The 20,299-nt window shown below is 37.4% G+C and overlaps 2 protein-coding genes across 11 annotated transcripts in view; one reads left to right on the plus strand and one right to left on the minus strand.

Moving 5' to 3' along the window:
• Window positions 1-20,299, minus strand: part of Tsp (Thrombospondin) — a 128,298-nt gene that overhangs the window by 46,812 nt on the left and 61,187 nt on the right. For all 7 annotated transcript variants that reach the window (XR_015323157.1, XR_002671931.2, XM_086982742.1 and 4 more), the window contains 2 exons: window positions 15,569-15,677; window positions 11,750-11,857 (listed from right to left, as the gene is read on the minus strand). Coding sequence is in view for 5 of the 7 variants with exons in the window: in XM_086982742.1 (XP_086838868.1) it covers window positions 11,750-11,857; window positions 15,569-15,677 (217 nt within the window). In the remaining 2 variants the exon portion in view is untranslated. The remainder of the gene's footprint in view (window positions 1-11,749; window positions 11,858-15,568; window positions 15,678-20,299) is intronic.
• On the plus strand, window positions 717-14,987 carry LOC147757135 (uncharacterized). 4 transcript variants are annotated; one of them, XM_086982748.1, is made up of 4 exons: window positions 1,090-1,206; window positions 5,984-6,123; window positions 7,069-7,673; window positions 14,582-14,987. In XM_086982748.1, exons 1-4 carry the CDS (start codon window positions 1,102-1,104, stop codon window positions 14,638-14,640), a joined length of 909 nt encoding a protein of 302 aa, XP_086838874.1. In that variant the 5' UTR covers window positions 1,090-1,101; the 3' UTR covers window positions 14,641-14,987. The 4 variants fall into 4 exon arrangements, with proteins under 4 accessions (XP_086838876.1, XP_086838874.1, XP_086838875.1 ...); XM_086982749.1 differs by lacking the exon at window positions 14,582-14,987 and adding an exon at window positions 11,077-11,342; XM_086982747.1 differs by lacking the exon at window positions 14,582-14,987 and adding an exon at window positions 8,112-8,301.

Below are 20,299 nucleotides of genomic sequence, written 5' to 3' on the forward strand. Positions count from 1 at the left end.
TTTATTCTCTATGTTCTTATCTAAATGCCCATTTAATAAATAAAAACCTTTAAAGACTCACGGAATTAAAAAATTCTCTATTTTTGCTATATGTCACACTATGTTTTAAATTATACAAGTAATATATATGTACATAATATATTTCTATGTATAATCGTGAAAACATGTTTCCGTCCGACAATTTTAATGGAAGCCGTATCAACTGTTACTTCCTCATCTATATTATATCTAAAGTAAGACAAAAGGTATAAATTAAAGATTTATTTTGAAAATTGTTAAAACTGCTTTAATTACCATGCAATTTTCAAAGCTTTTGAGACAAAAAGGTAACAGCACCATATATATATGGTGCTGTTACCTTTATGAAATTATTGAACAAAAGCTTGGCTAACGGGAGCATTTCTGTGGACAAGGACATTTGGTAATTGAGTTTACAAAAGACAGTTAACCAAAAACGTTTATATATACATGTCTTTTTTTAATATTTTTATTGTTATTATCTTATTTTATTGTTATTATTGTTGTTATTGACCGTTATTATTGTATAACTATTTTGGTGTTTAGTTAATTTACATTTGTCTAGTATTAAGCCGTTTGCAACATAAAAACGTTGAAGTTTCGATTGTTGCGTTAGTAAATACTCAGTAGTAAAATATGCACTTGTAGAGCTCGTGAGTGTCACTAACAGTAAAAAAGTTTTCAGTGCTTCATTATGCTAGCAGCAAAGGGACCACCCGCCCAAAAATTGACACGAAGCAAAAGGCCGCCCGACAAAATGGACATTAAACCAAGGACAAGGCAACCCATTCATCAAGCTTCGCTTTATAATTGTGAAAAAGCGTCTTCTCTTTGCGCTTATCGTATGGTTTGCTTACGCAATGTTCGATGGAAACACGCGATCAGACTAGCTATTAATACTCAGCCTTGTCAGAACTGACGGTGTGTTATAGATCTATAAAACCAAATGGTTTCTGTCTGACAAGTGCCTATCACAGTTGATGCACACAGTCTTGGTCTATCCCTACTCTATTTGGCGCTCCATGAGTAACAAATATTTTTAAACATATCTATTATGATTCTCAATGAACGCCTACACAGATTATGCATTTGCGCGCCATCCATCTATTACTGCGTATGTCTTGTGTTAGGACAACGAAGACAAGCAAGAATACAGACGAAGGATACTTCCCGGGGGGAGCCGTTGAGGTAAGAGATCTCGGCTGCTAATTGACACGGTTAGATAATTATTAGGTGATTGATAGCGAGTCAAACTTCCTACGGAAGAATTTATTTCCATTGATGAAAAGCGCTACAAGCTGCGGCAACTTAAGGTAACATTTTGATATTCAAGATATATTTTGTTCAATTTGTTTATCCTTTAATATTGATTCAGGCATCAAAAATTGGCGCCTGTCAAGTCGAAAATTACTAAGATACAATGCTTAGGCCTACTGCATTCATGCAAATCAAAGAAATTTACGTGGTTTATAGAAAACAACCAGCTGAAATATATGTTAGGGTTTAACGAATCATAGACATTTTTGACCCTGATGTAGACGAAATCTGATAGATAAGTAAATGTTGATGTATACAACAGAAAAAAAGTTAATTTTGTACAAGATCGGTATAGAAAATAAGCATTCTTAGGACAAATTTTTAGGCAAGAAATAACGGTAGAAATTCAAATGAACTTCATGAAAAACAACAAGAGTTCATGAGACCTGAGAAGCGCGATTTTTACAAGCTTCTGATGATGGCTGCGACTCGACCTAGCTAGTCAATATGTTGCCATTAAAGTTCCTTAGGGGCAAAGGACTGCGCATTGTGATCTTATTATATGATAATTTCTAAAACTCTTGACAACTTTCGTTTAAAGTTTCGTTTAAACTTCTTAAGCCTGGATTATAACGACGAAAAGAAATTGTGTTTATCAGTCGGTTAAGACAAGTCAGCTGAAAATGCTAAATTTCTTTAATATTTAAATTTTGGCACGTTTTTTTCACACACACAAAATTTGAACACTTGGCTTGGACGCAAATTTTTGTCTTAATTGTATGACCGCTATAGTTTAGATAGAACATACTAGTTTCGACACAAATTATATGAATATAGTTTACCGATGGAACTAACTGCTTTTACGTCAAAGTTTGGTATGGCGCTGCTTTTTGAGCCCAATTAAATCAAAGTCTTTATAGTCGCTTACACGTTAGTCTTAACAATTTCGTGCTGATTTTGAGCCCTCCTCTGCCTCCTAAAATGCTGATCAGTGAACGGGTTCGAAAAAAAAAAGGTTTTTGACTCATACGACTTTATTTTCTAAGTTTTTTATAAGTCGTTTTTTTTTTAATTTGAATATGCTTTGGCAACATTATGTGTGTTGCCAGTACAAGAAGTGGTCAAAGAATTTAAATTTAATTCAGCTGAGGTCTGCTTTTGAAAAGGAACAATATATATATATATACTTGGTGGACTTTGTATTCAATTATTTTTGCTACTGAAAATGCAGTAGAATCAACTGCACCTATCAGCAAACCCTTATTTTTGTTAATAAATGGACCTATAGAAAACATGCAAAACAGTTTTTACTTCAAATATAAGTATAGCAAGTTCAATAATCTGCCTTCCAGTGTTCAACAATAAATTGGTTTATTTAAAAAAGTATAATAATTACTTTTATAATTTACTCTCATTGATTTTTGTTACGTCTGCTATGAGTAGAACAATATAAGTGGTATTTCATTCAAGTGTCTCTTTCAACTGTTCGAGAAAAGCGTATAGACTAAGGTTTTTCGTCTTACACATTCTTCATGCCCATGTTGCACTTTCTAAGTTTCTTGAATATGACTTTATTCTTACCATTTATATAACAAAATTTGATTTTGCCAAACTTTTAGTAACTAGCTTCTATAAAAGATAGTGTAATCTTCTATATATATATATATAGAATAGCTGAAGTCTGTATAAGTTAGCTATATTTTATGCGTATGCCCCATGATTCCCATGTTTTAAGTTTACTAACTCTAGAGATAAGGCTAGTTGTAAATAGAGATTTTATATATTATATAGATATAGATTATTATATATCATTTAGATAACTAGAGATAAAGGCCGTTATCATTACAGACTAACATGTGAACTATGGTATGTATTATGGTACAATCATTAACAGAAGAAAATCTGGCTGCTCGGTATCTATTGGTTTTCTTCCTATAGAATTTACCTGAATTAAATCCAAACAGTATTTCGAAATTCCAACCTATTCGGATGTAGGTTAATCTATCTGTTCTAGAACTCTTACATGGTACTGTTCCTTGCATATTTAGTGTACTATGCGACTCAATATCACGACAAAAAATTTCAGTCTCGTTAACAGCCTCTGGTCGTGTTAATCATTTACTATATGGTACATTGCTTGAACGCAGAATATCTGCGAAATTTGATTTCGCAGTGCATGTGTCAGATCGAAATTGGATGCCAGTATCAATAGGGACCTCTTCTGAATGCGAAAGGCTAATTTTAATGAGACTTTAAGCGCACAAAGCGGCAGATGATTTGTTTGCACTGCCCACTGTGATGTACAACGCAGTTGCGTAATACTTGGAGTGAGTTCCTTCACGATAGTGAAAAGCTTGTTTTCTATTTGAATGTGTGCTTCTTGTGAGTACCAGTGAGTCACTGAGAACACTGGTTGTTGCTTGAAAGAACAAGAAAAGCTTGGTGGAAAGTATTGACTCTGAATTATTCTGTCGGGGAACCTTAGCCTCGTTGCATTATTTAGGAAGTTTTTAGGTTTTGGCTGTGATTGTTTAATATCTTGATGTACCTGTCAAAGTCAAGATGTTCTTTAGATGTTACCAAAATATCTTTGAAAACCGTGAACGTGCTTTATTGAGAGTTACGATGCAGTAGCAAATCCGAATTTACCGAAATTCATGTACATGTGTGCGCTGGAGAATGAATCAAGGGTCTCGTGACATTACTATTTATCGAGTGACGGAGCTGGAACGACACGTATCTAACTTAAAAGCAGGACGGAAATAGTACCCGGTGACGGCGACTGACCGTGAGACACGAAATATTTCCGAGAGATCTTCCGACAACCTGACCCTCCCTCCGCCATAAGAATAAGCGTTAGTGGTATAACGAAAGCATTGCGGAAACCCTCGGCCCAAGAGATTCTCTTTAGGAAACCATCAGTGCCGATCCGTGCGGCGCCGAAAAGGAACATCTCCAGCGAAGTATATCAGAAGCATCGATGGGCCGATTGCGATGTTTTCACAGGCCGTTTACCACAAATGCACGGAATTTGAACAGCAAAGGTGTGTGAGCAACGCGGAGTTCTTCGGAGAGGTATGCCGGGTAATATGTTGATGTACTCTTCACTCCGTTCTTCGACCAGAACTACAAAGCGACAAATTATATTGTTGCGTGAAAAGCAAGTTAAGAAAATGCGAAATCGTTTTTCCTGGTCTATATATCACAGAACCTGATCGTCAGGAATGGACGATACAACTGTAAAGGGTGAGACTGCTACAACATTGCTGAGAAGATAAACCCTTTTTAAGTGTGCGAATTTTGACGAACGGGATGGATAGAAGCTAGAAGGTGTTCACCAAAGAACCGCTGATGAGAACAAGAAGAGGGGGCTTGAACAGCAAACCCAGTCAGCTTAACCAGAGTCCCAAAACCGAATATTCCAGTAGCCAGATCTGCTTCAAAAGGACGAGTCACAGCCGAAGCCACCGTTAAAGAACCGCCATTAGGAAAGGCAGCACTAGGCCAAACAGGTGGACTACAACCAGTTTTAAGGATACAATACTAATCCACGTAAGCCTGTATGTGAGGCTATGAAGCCAAAAGTCCGTATCGGCCTTGATTGGTATTTGTTTTTCAAGTGTTACCTTCATTCAGTAAAATGAAACCAATTACTGGATGATTTTGGACGAGGCACGTGATTTGACCAAATCGCGTTAATAAGTTCCGGTGTAAATATATGCTTAGAGCATAATTAGTATGTTTAGATTCAACTGCATAAAAATGAAATGATTAGCATTTTTTTATAATTGGATGAACAAGCAACTAAGTCATTAAGAGTAGTTTTAAGCAATAATTGCTTAACAATGACGTTTTGTAGGATATATATATATATATAAATATATACTATATAGTGTATAGATAGGATATATATATATACTAAATTCGATTAATGGATAATCAAAGATGGTAACTACATTTCTTGGTTGTTTTGAAGCGGGTTTTATAGATGTGTGTAGAACTTCTAGCTATTTTTAGTTCGTACTTATTTGCATCAATAACTTGTCTATATATGCAGAGAATATGGAATTTAAATTATCAAGTTGTGCTTTTTAGGTATCGCACCCTGAAAACATTCTTAGGATCTCTAAAAGAGATGGGAGGCTGTGTATTTGACTTTACTTGGCCTTGAAAAATATATCGAAACAATATATAGGTGAGATTGTATCAAGGAAGATTAGGTTACTTTGAAAGTTACAATTTTTTCTGTATATTTCTCAATACGTATGTTTTATTTGTATATATATGCCTTGAACACATCTTCTCGAGGTTTACTGCACGTGTTACTTCAAAAGTGAAGACGTTTGTAGGTATGTGTAAACACGTCGTAGCAAGAATGAGAAAGAAGGCACAGAAGTTAACAAATGTGGTCGGAATTCTTCCGACAACATAAATATATCCCTTGTACATAAAATCTAATGTCGGTACGTCACCAGCAGCGTTTTTATTCAATGAAACTTAAGGGTTGTGGCGAAAGGTTTCTATTTGTCTCCCTAAAGTATTGTAGCGTAAGTATGTATCCACTTGACATGATAAAGCGTATGGGCACAGTTGCCTTTCTACAGTCAAGCGTCACAAATAATGCTAATGGCCCACATTAAGACACTCCAATCAGTGTGCCGTAATTATTATAGGAGAAAAGCAATACTCAATTTTCAAAACATGGCAGCTGACGGTGCCTCTGGAGGACTCTTTTCTACGGAGGGGTCAGCGGTTCGCTTTTGTGCCAACTTATCCGTGCTTCCGAACCAGCTTAGGAGGCTTCATTCAAATCGGTTTCTCCCGTTACAAGTCACGCGTCGTTATTGAGTACGTACACTAAAATTCGTCTTCAACAATAACATAGGCACGACGCTTATTTCTTATTTTGTGGTTTTTATAATTGCCGAAACTAGAGCTGGTCTTCAATTTATACTGCGTGTAGTTTCTGCATTAATTTCATCTGGTAATAAAACTACTTTTCATTCTGAAGGTATTGGGCCAACTAATATAACTGTTTAAAACCGTTCTGTTTGTCTTGCGAGGGCAGGGGCACATTTTTTCTCTAGTGATGAAGTTTTACCGCTGCTTGGTACCAAAGTAGAGATCTTTTTTCATGAAAAAACACAAAGCTGAAATCTTTTTGTAAAGTAAAAATAATGCGCAAGGGGTAAAAAACAGTATTAGAACATACAATTAGAAAAAGTTAAGTAATCGAATTAGGACATTTCCAGGAAAATATTGAACGGTAGAGATCAGAAACGGTGAGGATCGTGCAAAGAACCAAAGGCAGATACAAGAAGTAATGGACACGTCTCACGAACTTCTGTACCATTTATTATCCTTCTCTTAATATTTCATTTATCGTTTACCTTTTCCAAATATCCATTTACAATTTTGAACGTTATTTATCGAAGGTGCGGTTTTTTGGTTACTGGGCGAATTACGACCCAGTACTGATAACATAAGTTTTGTAATCTATAATTACATGGAGTTTTTTTTCAGTGGTCTCTTGTTACTCTTCTGAACTCGGTTTTATTCTTTATCCTACGTTCTTACCAGTTTCTAATTAAACGATTTTATAAAAAGCAGAAATCATCGTAATTAACTCAAACTCCATGTACAAGACTTGCAACACACTTGTTAAGCAAGAAACGCGCTTGTAAATCGTTTATAAACCTTCTCCAAGCAACAGGCTGCTCGTGAAAATGGGAAAAACCGCAACAATATTACAGCTAAGTACCCTATATTTGTGTTTTTTTTTCAAAAATGGAGACGACGGCCGATGCCAACCACCGCATCACCGTCCTCTTCTTCATCGAAGGGGTCTAGTTCCACAACCCCTCCAGCAACCCATCCGCCAACACACAATCCAACGCCTACTCCAACACCGTGGCCGAGCCCAGGGCCGACGCCTCAGTCAACCCCCGAATCAACACCGACGCCAACTCCTGCGGCAAGTCCCAAGCCAAGTCCGTCTGTAAGTGCTCAGACATCTCCCTCATCGACGCCTAAACCATCAGCGGGGCCTGCGGGCACAACCACTGCCCGGCGTACAACAGCTCGCCGAATATCAACCAATGTTTCAACAGCCCGGCGTACAGCAACTACCGCAGGCCGCAAGACAACCCGCCGGAATAATCCGGAGGCTTCAACAACCCGTGAAGCAAAAAGTGAATGGACTCCCGCATCCCCCGTATCCCCAGCTCGTGAAATAGCAACTGAAGTGCTTCCTGCTTCGTCTACAACTCCGACTACTTTGCTAAGCGCTGCAAAGTCGCCCAATCCGTCTAGCCCTGATGTTGTCTCGACAGGTATTAGCGCTGACGCGACAAAACAGCCCACGCCATCGCGGCCGCTATCGTTGAGTTCTGAAGAAGGTATGGTGAAACCATTTCGATAATAGGCCTGGAGAGATTTTCGATTTTGCATTATATACAGACGGATTTAACGAAATATTTTGAGATCGAGGCTAGTGAGAACTGCGTATGAAACATCAAGTATTACCACATTTTGATGGATGCCTAAGTCGATCACCATATATATTTTTTTCACTTTCAAAATACGTCCTTATATATACTAGCAATATACATACCCTTTTAGCTTCAATTTCCGAAAATCCCTCGGTTGTTCGTTTCACATATCTTCTGATGAGTCTTTCGTGGCCATGCGCCGTTCCACCACTATTAACTAATTCGCCCCGCGCCCTTCGGGAGCATACGACGTCTTGGCTGTCTTAAGCATCTTCTATGAAGTGAAACTACGTACGGCCCTACGTATGTAAGAGTCCTCTAAGTCTAGTTAACCTTTGTTGTAAGATATCCCGTTCTACGGAGTACCTTCACGGCATTTCTTTAGCCTCCCACCTGTCAAGTCTCTTCGCGTCAACACTAATCTATCGGAGCCGAATCATCGATACCAGTTCTAGCGGCTACGTTAAGGTCTGCTTCCATTCGCGAACCTGAGCGACCCTTGCCTGATACGTAGGGTCTTTGTGGCCTGCCTATATTAACGACTTTATTGTCAGCCGACCTGTCTTTCTCGGCAATGTAGCTAATGTTTCTCGCGTTTCTAATTTGGTTCCCCATCATAAACAATTCAACATGAGTCTGGTTAGGGAATTACTGGGCCGTCTCAATATGTTCTGACTTGTCCGCCCTCCAAGATTCCTTTTCTCCCCCCGTTTTTATGAGAGTAGGATCTGCCGCCGTCACCGAATAATAAACGATTAAATTGTTTATTAGCAACAAGCATACGGCTGCAGCTACGGTTTTTCTCTGTAAATGAACTCTGTAAATGAAGTTAGGAAGTTCATTCGTACCTTGTTAACCTGGATTGCGCAGAATGGCATTTGGAGTACTTTTAAGAAGTCCTTTTTTAAATAGTATTTTTCAAAATAACATAGATCTAAATCTAATAACGTTTTACGGGATTTACATCTAGAATATTTACTTTTACAAAATTAACAGGCGCGGCTTATGGTGTTTTTAGGTGTCGTACATCAAACCGTAACACATAAAATTTAATACAGGATGCAATCATAGGACTATGCGATAGTTATTCTGTTAGTACATTTTACACAACCATTTACACTGCTCACGTCTCAAAGATGTTTTTCAAGACCCGAGAATTTACGTTTCCTGCATCCTTTGTCTACTTAGGTATACTACGATTTAAAGTACATAATCTTTAGCCAACAGATCCATTCGGCGGCTATGTTTGGATGTGAAGGCCGAGTATTAATTTCTCGGCCTGGAGTCGACCACTACTTTTGAAACTTAACAAACACAAAATCGGTTGTTTTTCCTTTATTTAGGTACTGTGTTCATGAAGATATTATAAACTGTCATCGTCGATTTATCAGTGTGAAATTCTTTAGCACGAAATTCATGTTCCGTTTTATGAGCATTTGGTATCCAAAATACGATGCTGGATTCCCAACAAAGATTTTTGAAATTCGTAAGTGCAGTCTCTGTCGTTTCACGACATTGAATCACTCCCTTCATTCGAATTTCCTTTTGTTTTGATTTACCTAGGATGCTCTTCCCAATTCTTCCACAGTACAGAGAGCCATTAAACAAATTCCGTTGTTGCAAATTCGACTTGGTTTTCGCAAAGCCAACATACAGTAGGAAGACAGCTTCATAGAAATAGTATTGCTTAAGCACAGGATTTCGTGGAAATTATCTTGGAGGACTTTCAGCTCAATTAAGCAACACGTGGGTTACTTTAAGTAAAAGGCAAGTGTACAATATTCTGATACATTCCTTGAAGAATTAGGCTTCTTGTTTTTTTATTTTGCATTTTCAAAGTACTTAGGATGGAAGGCCCGTCTGTCTGTCGTATTTTAGAATAAATTTCCTAACTTAATGAAACGTGTTCCACTTTTAAACTTAAGATACGAGTCCACCGGCGGGCTCTAAGCATGAAGACTGCTTGTTGTTAACTTTCCGCTTCAAACTAGATGCTTCTAAGAGTATAGATCTCTTTGACGGTGATCTGAGCAAATTTTGCAACCTATATTGCCAGGTAAGTCAATAATGACAAATACTGTAAAATGACTGACATTTTACAGTTATGTTGATTCTCTCACCCTCAACAATTACGAAGCTGTTTTCCATAGAAAAGAGTCGTCGTCCAATAATGATTAGAAAAACAGCGATAGCACCGATTGCGTGACTCGCAGCAGTGTGAGCGATCGTAGAATCCATGTTTCTTATTACATTAGTACCTTGATCAACGGCACTAGCAAAAAGCAAGATCAAAAACGTTTTTGTGTGTGTCCTAGCCTTACGAATATCTTCTATTTGAATGGTGTGTCTTGGCCTAATTTCTCGAGACCTGTTTTTATGAAGTAGTTTTAATTCCAATGGCAATGAGATTCGGTCTATAGTTCAGTGTTCTTTCTCTACTCAAACTCCTCTCGGATCGCTTAGTCGCGTGTTGCAAGTTTTGAGAACGGTATTCCTAGCACTAAAAATTTGATTCACGAAAGCTGATGCCTTGCGGCCTTAATTAATCGTGATCCCCTTTAGTATAGCCGTTCCTGAAATGCTTCGCTCAGTTTTCTTGAGAAAACCAAGATTCTTTAGCCCAAAGGCCTATCGTTTGAAGCCTTTTGAGTTTTGGGTAAACACTATCAGGTTAATAAAGGACAACAGCTTCTACTCATTAATGCATAGTTAAATGCGTCTTATGAATCATTTTTCGTTTTTGGCAGCAAATAAGGAAAGCTTTATTGGTCCTGATACTCTTCTAGTAATCCAACTATTGTTTCACCCATTGAACGGACTGTTTACTTGATATTATATTTACCAGGAATTATTCGTTCGTGAGAATGCGAAATATTTCACCTATTCGTTGTGAAACATTGATTATATGGCATACCATAAAATATTTTGAAAATATTTAGTTCGATTTGCCCTCGAGGTTAGTATTGAATTCTTCGACGTATGAGCAAGGAACACCATGATCTCTTGGTCATTGCTTAGACTGTTCCATTGCGTACGGCTTTGCGCAGTCTGTCTACTAATTTAGTGCTTTTCGTTCGGATATACCTGCGCATACAGATTTGTTCAGGCTAAACTAACCTGCAAAATTTCTGACCCATCCGACACGATTGGCCAGTCATATGAATGCTTCAGAAAATTTAGTATAAGTGAACCTGCTTTAAACTTTTGACTTAATGTAAGTTAAAAGTTTGTATATATGCTGCACGCATTTGCATTTAGGATGAATTCCAAAAGCTTTATTTGTATGAATCTGATAAATGTGGTATTTCAGAAGGAGCCGAAGAGTCTTAACGTGGAGTTGACGTACTCCAGGTAACTAGCATGAAGTATCTCCAAACCTCGGCTCAACTGTGCAGTTTTGGAAGTATCATTACAACATGTTCAGTTGTAACTTAGGTCAAGGTAATACTGTTGCGATTGACGTAGGGAATACACTTGTTCAGTTGCGAATTCAAAGCTCTGATGAATCTGCTTTAATATTGTTCCCAAACATTTCATTCGAAGTAGAGCGTACAATAAAGTGAATACATAAAGTGATCTAAGCGTTAGTTCATATAGAACGGTGATAATAAAAGTCGCACGTAACTTTTCCTCTTCGCAAGCACGGTATGTTACAGTAAAAAACAAAATACAACTACAGAAGCACATCAAATAAAATACTTAATCGAAAAATCTCACACACACTATAAAATGCACACTAATAACAGTATTGACTAAATTTCGGTGTATTCTGCGGCTTTTTAGCTTCAGTATCATGTTAATGATATATATGACGGGATCAGAAAGCGTCTGCCATGATCGTTCTGTATTTTGTGAGTAATGACATCTAGTCAACTGCGTAGGGTTTATATATATATATACAACTACTTAGGTAAGAACAAATATTAAATGCAAATCGGTACTTAATGTATCCGACTTGCGTGCTTGCCGCAACTTTGACATACCTTTTGTCGAAGCATGGTAAAGCATAGTCTGGCCACCCATCGATATCAGTATCTGGCGCACACAGCCTACCGTCGCCAGCAAAGCCGATTTTACAGCGACACTGGAATCTAAGAAAAACATCATCACAATTAGACAGTTATATCAGCAACTATTTAGCAGATTTAGTCAAACGTTTGGTACAAAAATCATTTTTTCTTATAAGGTTCTGCCGTAATTATTGTGATTTTCCTTTACCACCCTGTTTTGACTAGTGCGTTAAGCTGACTTGCTTTTTTCCTCTGTTGAAGACTACAGATCTTATTCGTATATATATATATATATATATATATATATATATATTATAACTTCTCAACCATATTATAGTTCTATTTTATTATTCTACCGTTTATTGTGTAAGACCTCTATTACCAAAAATGTTTTCAGCATTGCTTTTAATCAACTCACTTTTTTTATAAAATCAACCAACATTCCGATTTGCATTCACTGGTGTAGTATGAGCCTTTAGTTTTTAACTAGCGTACAGTGTTTCTCCCAAATCTGATAATTATGTTAGTGCGACAAAACGGACGTTTCGTTCTGTTTTGTTACCACAGCTAAGGAAGCTCTAAATATATTGCTGACGTATGCACAGTTCTAAAAGAGTTAGATTTGTTAGTTTTGCTAACAAATAATAGTAGAAGGCGATGCAGATTCATGGCTGGCCACTTGTGTTATGACAGTTACAGGATTTTTTGGAATTTTGAGTTAATTGAAAATAGAACAGACGTCCGAGTTAGTGATGGTACCTCAGGCGCGGAAAGCGGATGTAATGTCGACTTATTAAAAGTTAGGGTCTTATCGAAACCGAGGAAATCGACGCATCTATTAAGAGAAACATTTTGATAAATAAAACATGTCAAACTGAACTACTCTTCAAAATACTTCAGTAGTACGAGATACGAACTGAGCAACTCGATTAAATGATCGAGATTATCGTTGTGACTCGAATTGAGCTACGAGAATATAAATATATAACAAAATGATGCCGCATTCTTCCACGCTAGAGCTTGGGAGAAATTTTAGATTTCATTAGGCAGTTAATAGTAACCAAGCCTCAACGAAAAATAGCTGGCCAGTCTTAGTTGACCGTATGCTCTACGTGCGTGTAAATTAAAATCTTTATTGATCACCTGCTCCCAATGGATCAGCATATTAAGGCACTAACAATACAATGTATGACAATAACAGACACGCGATTCGTACTATACTAATTTTTTATATAAGTGTATGAAGTTCCCCTCGATGAGAAAAGGATGAAGCGTGCTTGCGACATCTAGAGGAATCATTTCGGGTTTAAATGTAGGAACAAGTGAAGTGTAAAAGGTTAAACATATCCACTTCGTCCTCGAAACTCATGAATTCTTTTCAATAGTCATCACTAACACTAGCAAGCGAGGACCCTTTGAGTGTTTACATTGTTGCGAACAACGTCTGCTCTTGCGTATACTAACAACGATCCAAAAATTCTTTGTAGGATTATCCTAGGCTGGAACTTCCAAAAATTATAGGCTATGGCTAAAATTCTCAGGAAAAATTCAGATTGTACCAATGGTTACCACAGGAAAACAACTGCCGGAACTTGTATTAAGAACTTATTCTTCTCCAAGACCAGTTCAATCCAGGAAGCGCAGTACATGCTAGTGTTCTTGTTATCGATAATCACCTTTCGATTCCTATAAGAAATCGTCGCGTTTAGCAGACAATTTTAGAAGGTATTGCGTAGCAAAAATGATTCAACTCGAATTGCTTTTAAATGATTTTTGTCGTTTTAGACGAAAAGTTGTCAATGATAAGGTGGCCTTTAATACTCGATTTGGATAGATCTTGTATGATAACAGTACCGTTAACGAAGTTGGCTAAAGAGCAGTGTGTGTTCTGTACGCAATCGATGTAATTACGCGCCGTGGTAAAACAAGGATAGCTACTGCAGGTTTTTGTCAACTACAACTCTCAGTAGATAATTAACATGATCGATACTTTGTCCTCTTCAAATAAATTTGAAATGATAACGAGCTTTGGCTTTAGTTCGGCTGCGAGGCAATCCGCCTTTACCCGAAGCCATTAGCAAACAAATGGTTGCCTACTTAGAGAAGGGGATGCGCGGAACCCGTTCAAACAAGAAATTTGTTTCTGTTTGGCGTTTTGTCATATTTGAGTAATTTCCAGGCTCAAGGAAACCACCACAAAAATAAAGCCTCTGCAGAAATTCTAGGCTTCTTGACATCCTTTCACACCTAATGCAAAAATATTGTTATCTCAATTAGACCGAACAGACGTTCTTGTGGTTTTAAACAAAATTTTTACTAATATACAATACAGCCGTGATCCTGGCCTCAAAATATCAGAAAACAAAAAGGAGCCAGTACGAAAGTTTTAAGCCATTGTGTTTCGACTTCATATCATACCGATACTTTCGTTGCCATTTTGAGCACGTATAAATGCTAGATACCACCATGTATAAAAAGTGATAAATCGGCCTGCTGATGCAAATTTTAAAGCGAAATAACCGTACTTACATATGATTATTTCTATACAAAGTTGAAGCACCGGGCTAAGGTTTTTATATTATTAAACAATTTTTTTTAAACCAGGCTTTAAGAAACAAGCAGCTATATATATATATATATAGCTGTTTATAGTCGTGTATATCAAAAAAAATCACACAGCAAACAAATTTTGTTAACAAGAATAACCCAGATTTCCGATCACTTAGAGTTATTATGCAGTGGTAAATCCAAGAAGCTTTTGCAGAGGTTATGGACACAATATTGACTGGAGCACTAACCCTACAGGCGAATTGATGCGGGAACCTCGTGAGCAGTCCGGAACCCCTTCGTGCACTACCGTTTAATAGAGCCTATCATATTCCGCTAACAAAAAGACAGCTTCACTACTTTCACGTGATATTTAGCAGCGTTCGGTTGTTCTACATGCCTTCGCACCGTTCCGCAACATGCATTACAGAACACCACTACAATTTGCACAAGCAAAGGTGACTCTTTTCAAAGGAGCGACGGAGTATTAGATGTCCTCCTTACAGCGCGTGCCGTCAACAAATCGCCAATATATTTCCATAACCTGCGGGTGAAAAAGGTTTTCTCAGTTGTTAATAAAAGGAAATGCAGGTTGGTAGATGGCCACTTGTGTTATGGGAGGCAAGAAGCGAAATTGCTAGCTAAAACCACATTTTAGTTTTTTCCGTATGAGTTTTCCTTGTACTTAGTCCTAGGGTCAAGATGTAGCTTCAAACACAAGATGTATGTTGGTGGAATAGAGCCCTCACAGATGCGATCGTAAAAGGTGCCGTGAGCTTATATTGAACAGCATAGGATCGAGCGCCATCACTCAACATTTTACGCCGCACTGAACTCGAAAGTATTTAGAATGTCCGTAAATGTAGGCATTGTAGATTCAATCAAATTATGTAGTGAGAAGTACTTTATTTCATTTTTCATATTTTATTCAATGGAGGTCCGATGTGAATGGGCAAAATAAGTTAAAAAATAATTATAGAGAATTGTCGAACAGCTTTTGCGGTGGTAAGGCATTTAACTGTGTATACCGGCTAACTTGCATAATACAAGTGCTAAGTGGTTTTGTTTTTAAATTATTAAAAATAATTCTCTACAAGTAATTATGCGAGTCCTGAAATATATTTACAACAATTATCCTAGTACAATAGTTAGTCAGTTTATATCTTCGATAGAAACTAACAAATCTTGGTTTTATGCAAATACCCAGCGCTTGGCCTATTGGCACAAGTTCCTCACAAAACTCACCTTGTGTGCCCTCTCCTCATGAAACATTCTGCGTTTCCGTCACATTCAGATCCGTCAGGACAGAGTCCTGGTCGTGTCCGGCAGCCCGATGTTTGATTACCGCTGAATCCTAAGGCATAAAAGAATGTGTTTGTTATTTGTACCCGCACGCACTATACTATAACGAGCTGTGTTGGGTTTGCAGCATAAAATCCGTCCTGGATTAGCTGTTAAGCACATGCATTAATAAAGTCAGGTATTCATGCTATCTTTTTTTTATACAGTAATGTATTGTATCGAAAATAAATTGCACTTAATAGCTTCTATTCCTTTTCTTTTATTTTTCATGTGTTTACACAAAGGTAAAAAAAACTGTTCTACTGTGCACACCGATCACCTGCTTAAATTTTTTATATTTACCGTTAATAATCTTGTTCAGTAAAAACCTTAATTGATTGTCATATATTTCGACTGATACATGGATTCAAAATAGTAAATTTATACTCCTACTCTGCGATTCATTCTGAGCACACTTCATCGCCGGTTTTAGTACATTAATCAAACACAAGCGACGATCAGTTTGAACAAAGTAATCAATTCAACGAAGTAGTTGTTAACACTGCGAGTTCCTAAAGCATTTGAACCATATCGCAAAGATCAGTGTCATTTATTGCAATCGGCAATTGGTAAGTCAGAAACGGAGAGACACGTGTATATTTGGTAAAAAGGTTTCATAAATCATTAAGTTAACCTGGATGTCCTTGAAAGCTTGCACTTTGGTCAGATCCGCAGAATTACTCCTCGGATTAACCTTCTGCTGTTTGTAACCTAGCGCCCTGGTACCGAACGAACACCTCCGCCTTTAGCCTTAAGCCGGGCAATCGCATACAATCAGTGTGCACTAGGACAATATTTTTTTTTAAATATTACAGTTATACTTGGAGTATAACTAATATCTATGGCCGATTCGAATGTTAGTGCAATCACTCTGGACTGTTTGAGAAATCTTATCGTTGAGGTCCATCCACTGAAGAGATTGAATATTAAAAAGCGCGTTTCCAACAGCGAGAAGTCCATATCTATCTCCTAAAGTTAATGTACAATACGTTTTGTCGTGGTATTTAAGTTGCTGTTGGTGCAGAATTTACTTTTCGGTATTTACCTGAACTACCGCAAAAAGCTCGTGATTGGATGGTACTATTTACCATGCTTTACTTTCCTCTTCAGTCACTATGCGCAGGAGCCATTCTGTGTATTTCTGTGTAAATTCTCAGTGATTCAGAACATTAAGTCCGTTTAAAATGATTAACGAACACTGTGTAACAAACTTCACATGAAAAAACCTTATTTCAATAAAGTTTTTATTGCGAGCAAACAGGGGTCGATGAGGCGTCTTCATTCAGAAAACAAATTTTTTGGACTTGCGAACAGAAGCTTTCGTTTTTTCTTCGAATTGGTTAAAATTAATTGTATTGATCCTTGCTATAGTGGTTACTTTTCGTTCGCTAAAAAGTTTTGGCGAGTGGTCGACTAGTCCGGCGTCAAGAAGGTCACGAAGACAGTCCACTTCGCTGTCATTACCTATGTGACTCGAAAAAAATTTGTATCTAACTCATCCTGTCTGACATCGAGCTTCGAGGCATAATGGTGCCCTACTGCCAGCTGTTCAAAATAAACAAAATCTTACAGAACGATACAGCAGTTACTTTATTGTATAGCACGCGTTTGTTAGATGGTGCCCAATATACCATAGGTATGTCAGAAATAAACATCACGCGGTTCCATTGCTGTGTTCACGTCTCACTTATTCTATATGGGGATAACTACGGTGTTTACCAAACCTTTAATTACCTCGCGAGCTTCACAGTTATTACTGAAATAAGGGTCAGACTGCGGATAACCTTTACCTGTATGTCCGTGAACCACTGCTACGCTTGATTTCTTAATCTTAAAGCGTCATCCTTAAACAACAATCCTTAACGAAAACACCAAGAAGGAGTAACAGGAAAGAAGGGGCATCTGGCTTCAAAGCCTGATAAAACCAGTTTAGTGCGAAAATAACATATTTAGGTCGAACAATTCGCACTGTAACAATATTGCATGTTTATCAGTAGGTGGTTGTGAGTCGTTTCTATGGCTTCGTTGGCAGGTATAATGAAATATATACTAGCTGACACCAGAATGGCCTGTATTTCAACCGGGCGTTGCTGCCGACATAGTTTTTAATACTCGGCTATTACTCATGTTCGGTTGCACATGTTCTGGGTAAAAAGTTAAATATGTGACGATAAGTTTGATATAACCCTAAAGATAGGAGCAACGGTATGGCCAGCATTACTGAATAACGACTGTACAAGTGCGATTCCGTATTTAGTAGTTTGATACTCACGTGCAATAATAATGCATAACTCGAATATCTGTGCCGTACGTGATTTTACTATCCTTTATTACTAATTTAGATTTATTAAAATGTATTCTATTATTGAAGAGCACACGTTGTATATAGTTTGTTTATATGTATAGGAAAACTTAATAGGCGTGTGAGGTTCCTTAGAAAAATTCGAATGCAAATCAAAAGGCAGGGTCTAAACATTTTATCTGGAGTATACTGAGTTAAATAAATGGGCATTCTTAGTGGCTTGCGCATGTTGGAAATTATGGTGACCGATACCCTGATCTAGTATGAAACGATATATTTCACCACAGATCCAGACGCACTATGTCAACACTGTATAAAGAACGAATTGAGTATTCAACAAAAGTAAAACATGGTTTTTCTGTACTGAGCAGAAATATATAGAAACCATAGCTTTACTGTCCGGCATTCAGATAGGTATGAATAAAGTAAGAGCAGTGAGATCAATGAAAGCTCCTCATAAAAGTATCTATACGAACTACATGTGAAAATTTTTAATAGACATAGCGACCGTACAAAACCTATAGGGCTACTACGGCCACTAAAAGTACAGCTGTGTCGACATACGTTAAACGCTATGCAATATTTAAGAGATTTATATGGCCAAAAGCACCAGTAGTTGCCACTTTCATGTGGAGAAGCCGATTATGATATAAATGGACCGAAATAACGCTAACGGTTGTAGAGTACATTCACAAAAACATAGCATATAAGATCGAGGAAGTGCAACTTTCCAACCGGACGAGCAGGACTATGCTGCTGTGAAAAAATAATTGCACGCCGCTGGCGTCCTACGCAAAACGCAAAATTTGACTGAGACGGACACGGATTCTTAATCACTTGCCTCGAACAGGTTCTACAGGATTATGCCTAAGCAGTCACAAGCTTCACAAATTTAAAGGCTTGGGGCAAGTGTATAAAAAAATGCAAACATTGAATCCGATCACAAAACGGAACGGTTTAAAATAGTTTTATTTGTTTTTATTGTAAGTATCACGATAATCTTTGCGAAATCTTTGAGAAAAACTTTCGAAGTAACATTATTTAGTCGCTTAATCACCATTTTTGTGCCCACTTGAAAATTAGTAAAAGGTTGTATGCTTCGGCCAAGATTAAAAGTAGAACTGGATTTTTGAACCAGATTTTTGTGAATGCTGCGCTGGGAAAATTATCCAAGGAGTTAAAAAAAAGTTTTCTAGATATGGGTAATTTAATTGCGTAAATAGGCGCGCGTATTAGCTTAAGCGCTAGTACGCAAATCTGCGTGCAATTACGAGGCAAGTACGAGCAGCGGGTGTTATGAATATATTTAGCAATAGTCGCCTTTAGCTCTAAGGGCAAAAGTACAGCGCAATTATTCATTGGAATCGAGCACATCTTAGGCTACAGTCGAAAGTGACGAAGGAAGGATAGCAGAAACAGCAACACGTGATGCAGATCTCTAACGCAGCTCCATACAATGTAATATCAGTAGATTTAATGATAGCTTGAACAATTTCCAGTTATTATGGTATATGTAAAGCCCAAGGAAAAGACTAAAGAACTAAAGAAATAGTAGTTATAGAAAGTAAAAGATTAGTCACAGTATTGAAAGGATGCAAGGGAATTCGGAACGCGATATCGTAAACGATAATGCGTAACACTTTAGCTTTTTATATTTAATGCAGTTATAACATGTGTAAGTTTCACTTATTTCACTATTATTTCACTAGGCTTGTTGGATAACTGTCGTGTTTTCTAGTGCCGTAGTGGTAATTAAATAGTTGTAGTAACGGAAATTGATCCGAGTTGTATGTGCAGTACTACCAGAATCATAATCGTAGGAAGTTGGTACGATGCGTATAAGCACAGTGGGCATTAACTGCAATACGATTTTAAAAAAGGGAGTGTTGTGAAAATAAACAATAAACAAAAAACTCATCGGCCGGCGATCGACTTTCGATTTATTCAGTGGTCCTAGATAGAATTGATAAAGAACAAGTATCTGCAAAGAAAAATTGTTATTGGGAAGTATAGTAAGGTTGAGAAAAAGCAATTTTCACTCTATTTTTGAACGCCTTAAGTGGAATATAATTTCATATTGATGAATCAAAAAACCAATTAGAATACCAAAAAAAAAACTAAAAAATGAAAAGATCGTTTTTTAGCAACGATAATTACAATGATGGTCATTTATTAGACTTACTAAATAAATCTAGAACCAACATAGGGTTAGCCTGATACTCAAAATTTACATTGTTGACAACGAAAGCATAAAAATGAATAAAAAAGACATGAAAGACGGAAACATTGACAGTGTCACGGAATTCAAGCCGGAGGGAGTTGAATACATATAT

This window comes from Varroa destructor, unplaced genomic scaffold (genome assembly GCF_002443255.2).
Source record: "Varroa destructor unplaced genomic scaffold, Vdes_3.0 BEIS01000003.1, whole genome shotgun sequence".
Classification (NCBI taxonomy): Eukaryota; Metazoa; Arthropoda; class Arachnida; order Mesostigmata; family Varroidae; genus Varroa; species Varroa destructor.

Excerpts from the sequence above, each read along its gene's own strand:
- LOC147757135 (XM_086982747.1), top strand. The coding sequence starts at position 1,102 with ATGCATTTGCGCGCCATCCATCTATTACTGCGTATGTCTTGTGTTAGG. Across the intron at positions 1,207-5,983 it reads TCCCGGGGGGAGCCGTTGAG|CTGACGGTGCCTCTGGAGGA; the intron begins GTAAGAGATCTC and ends AAAACATGGCAG. Across the intron at positions 7,674-8,111 it reads ATCGTTGAGTTCTGAAGAAG|ATATCCCGTTCTACGGAGTA; the intron begins GTATGGTGAAAC and ends CTTTGTTGTAAG.